Source organism: Aplysia californica, unplaced genomic scaffold (assembly GCF_000002075.1).
Source record: "Aplysia californica isolate F4 #8 unplaced genomic scaffold, AplCal3.0 scaffold00098, whole genome shotgun sequence".
NCBI lineage: Eukaryota > Metazoa > Mollusca > Gastropoda > Aplysiida > Aplysiidae > Aplysia > Aplysia californica.
Window position 1 is genome coordinate 1,621,651 of NW_004797368.1, and position 1,988 is coordinate 1,623,638.

The window sequence follows — 1,988 nt, forward strand, 5'->3', positions numbered from 1 at the left end:
CTCATGTTGTCCATCCATGTTACTCTTTGTCTTCCTCTGGCTCCCCTGCCACACATCGATCCTTCAAGCACCTCTTTCACAATGGTCTCGTGTCGTTTTAAGTGGCCAACGTATTGTATTTTTCTACATTACATCCGCTATATAATTATAAATGCAATTAACTGTTACGAGGTATCGTTGATTAATTTCCAGCACCCTCACTTTGGTCCCATTTTATGGCAAAATGCATCCATTATGTTGTAGAGCAGGGATATCCGCTATATAAATGCGATTGACTATTCACTACATCAGAATTACAAAGTTCTCTCTGCTCAATACCTAGATCTAGTTTTGAGAAATTTTACGTCAAAATTTTTATATTTCACAATACATGTATTATGTCAAGCTTTAGCGAATGCAATTCTTTGAACATCGTGATCAATGACAACCCCGAATATTCTTACGGTTTTGATAGAGCAGATAAAACATTTGCTTTTTGAGGACAAAAATGTCAGATAGAACTTTGTAATTCTGAGGTAGCGTATTATCACATGGAGTTTATTTATTTCCAGCACTCACATTTTGGTTCCTCTGTTAGGCCAGATCCGATTATTCTGGACGAAGTAGACCATTTTTGGTCTGAACGCCCATCGCGTGTTGGTGGCGTTCCCATCGTAGTTCGTGACAAGTGTCCGATTTACGTGAGTCGTGATCTGAACCAGAGAAAGGCCAAGATTGAAAACAGTGAAGTGATAAATTAACTAGTAACAATAAATACAACTTGGAATTAAATAAAAAGAACAAACAACAGATCCAAAAAAAATATACAGTGATAAATTATAACAATGAATACAACTTTAAACATAACAAAAACAAACAAACAATAGATCTCAAAAATATACAGTGACGAATTATAGCAATGAACAGAACCTTAGATTTTTAATAACACGAGAAAACCGAACAATAAATCCAATAAATTATGCAGTGATGAATGACAAAAATGAATATAACGAAAAAAACAAACAGTGCAAAAAATATACAGTGATAAATTATATCATTGAATATAAGTTTGAATATAACGAAAAACCACACCAATGGCTACAACAATAAAAAATACAATGATGAATTACAAATTTTTTTTAAATCACAACTGACTTAGTTTTTACGGTGCGGGCAACTGCATGCGGTCATATGAGCGCCAAGGGGTGGGTGTGAACAGAGAAGTCTTTACAGGGAATCAGGCTTACTCTTCTCACCTCTCTAGCTTCAACACACATAGTCTGCTTCGACTATCAAGGCACCCCAGAAATAAAGGGTCACAAGTGTGTGATAAACGTACAAAACAAGTAGAGGGAAATGACGAAAGTAAGAATTAGTAAAGAACAAGAAGCAGTTCCCTGTTGCAGTTCAGGCACAGTTATTAGCATGACATTGATGAATCAGCCCATTTACAATTCTACTATGCATAAAAACATGTTAATAACCCCCCCCCCCTTTCCACCCTTTTGGGAATGGCCTAATGACACTTCACACTTCAATCAGCAGCACCGCCCCGGAGGGTAACAACTTGGAGTACAGTGATACATATTACGATAAATACAACATAAGAGAGAAAGAAAGAGGGAGAGAGGAGAGAGAAAGAGAGAGAGAGAGAGAGAGAGAGAGAGAGAGAGAGAGAGAGAGAGAGAGAGAGAGAGAGAGAGAGAGAGAGAGAGAGGGGGTAGAGAGAAAGTTTTAAAGTTTTAGTTAAAGTTTTAGTAAAAGTTTTACCGCCCATGCAACACAATAAGGTCATATAAGTGCTGAAGATTAGAGGTGTTACAAGTGAGTAACAAACACAAAAAAGAAGGAGGGGCGATAAAGACGATAAATGTTTGATTGGAAAGAAGAAGCAAACCACCCCAGTGCACCCACGAACCACCCACGTAGAGAGAGAGAGGGAGAGAAAGAAATAGATAGATAGATAGATAGATAGACAGATAGATTGATAGACAGATAGATAGATAGAT

General features: G+C 37.3%; 1 protein-coding gene across 1 annotated transcript in view; it reads right to left on the bottom strand.

The window, feature by feature from the left end:
* Window positions 1-558: 558 nt before the first annotated feature.
* Window positions 559-1,988, bottom strand: part of LOC106011373 — a gene marked incomplete at both ends in the record, with an annotated part of 3,620 nt that continues 2,190 nt past the window's right edge. The window contains 1 exon segment of the mRNA XM_013080749.1: window positions 559-692. Within this exon segment, the coding sequence (XP_012936203.1) occupies window positions 559-692 (134 nt within the window).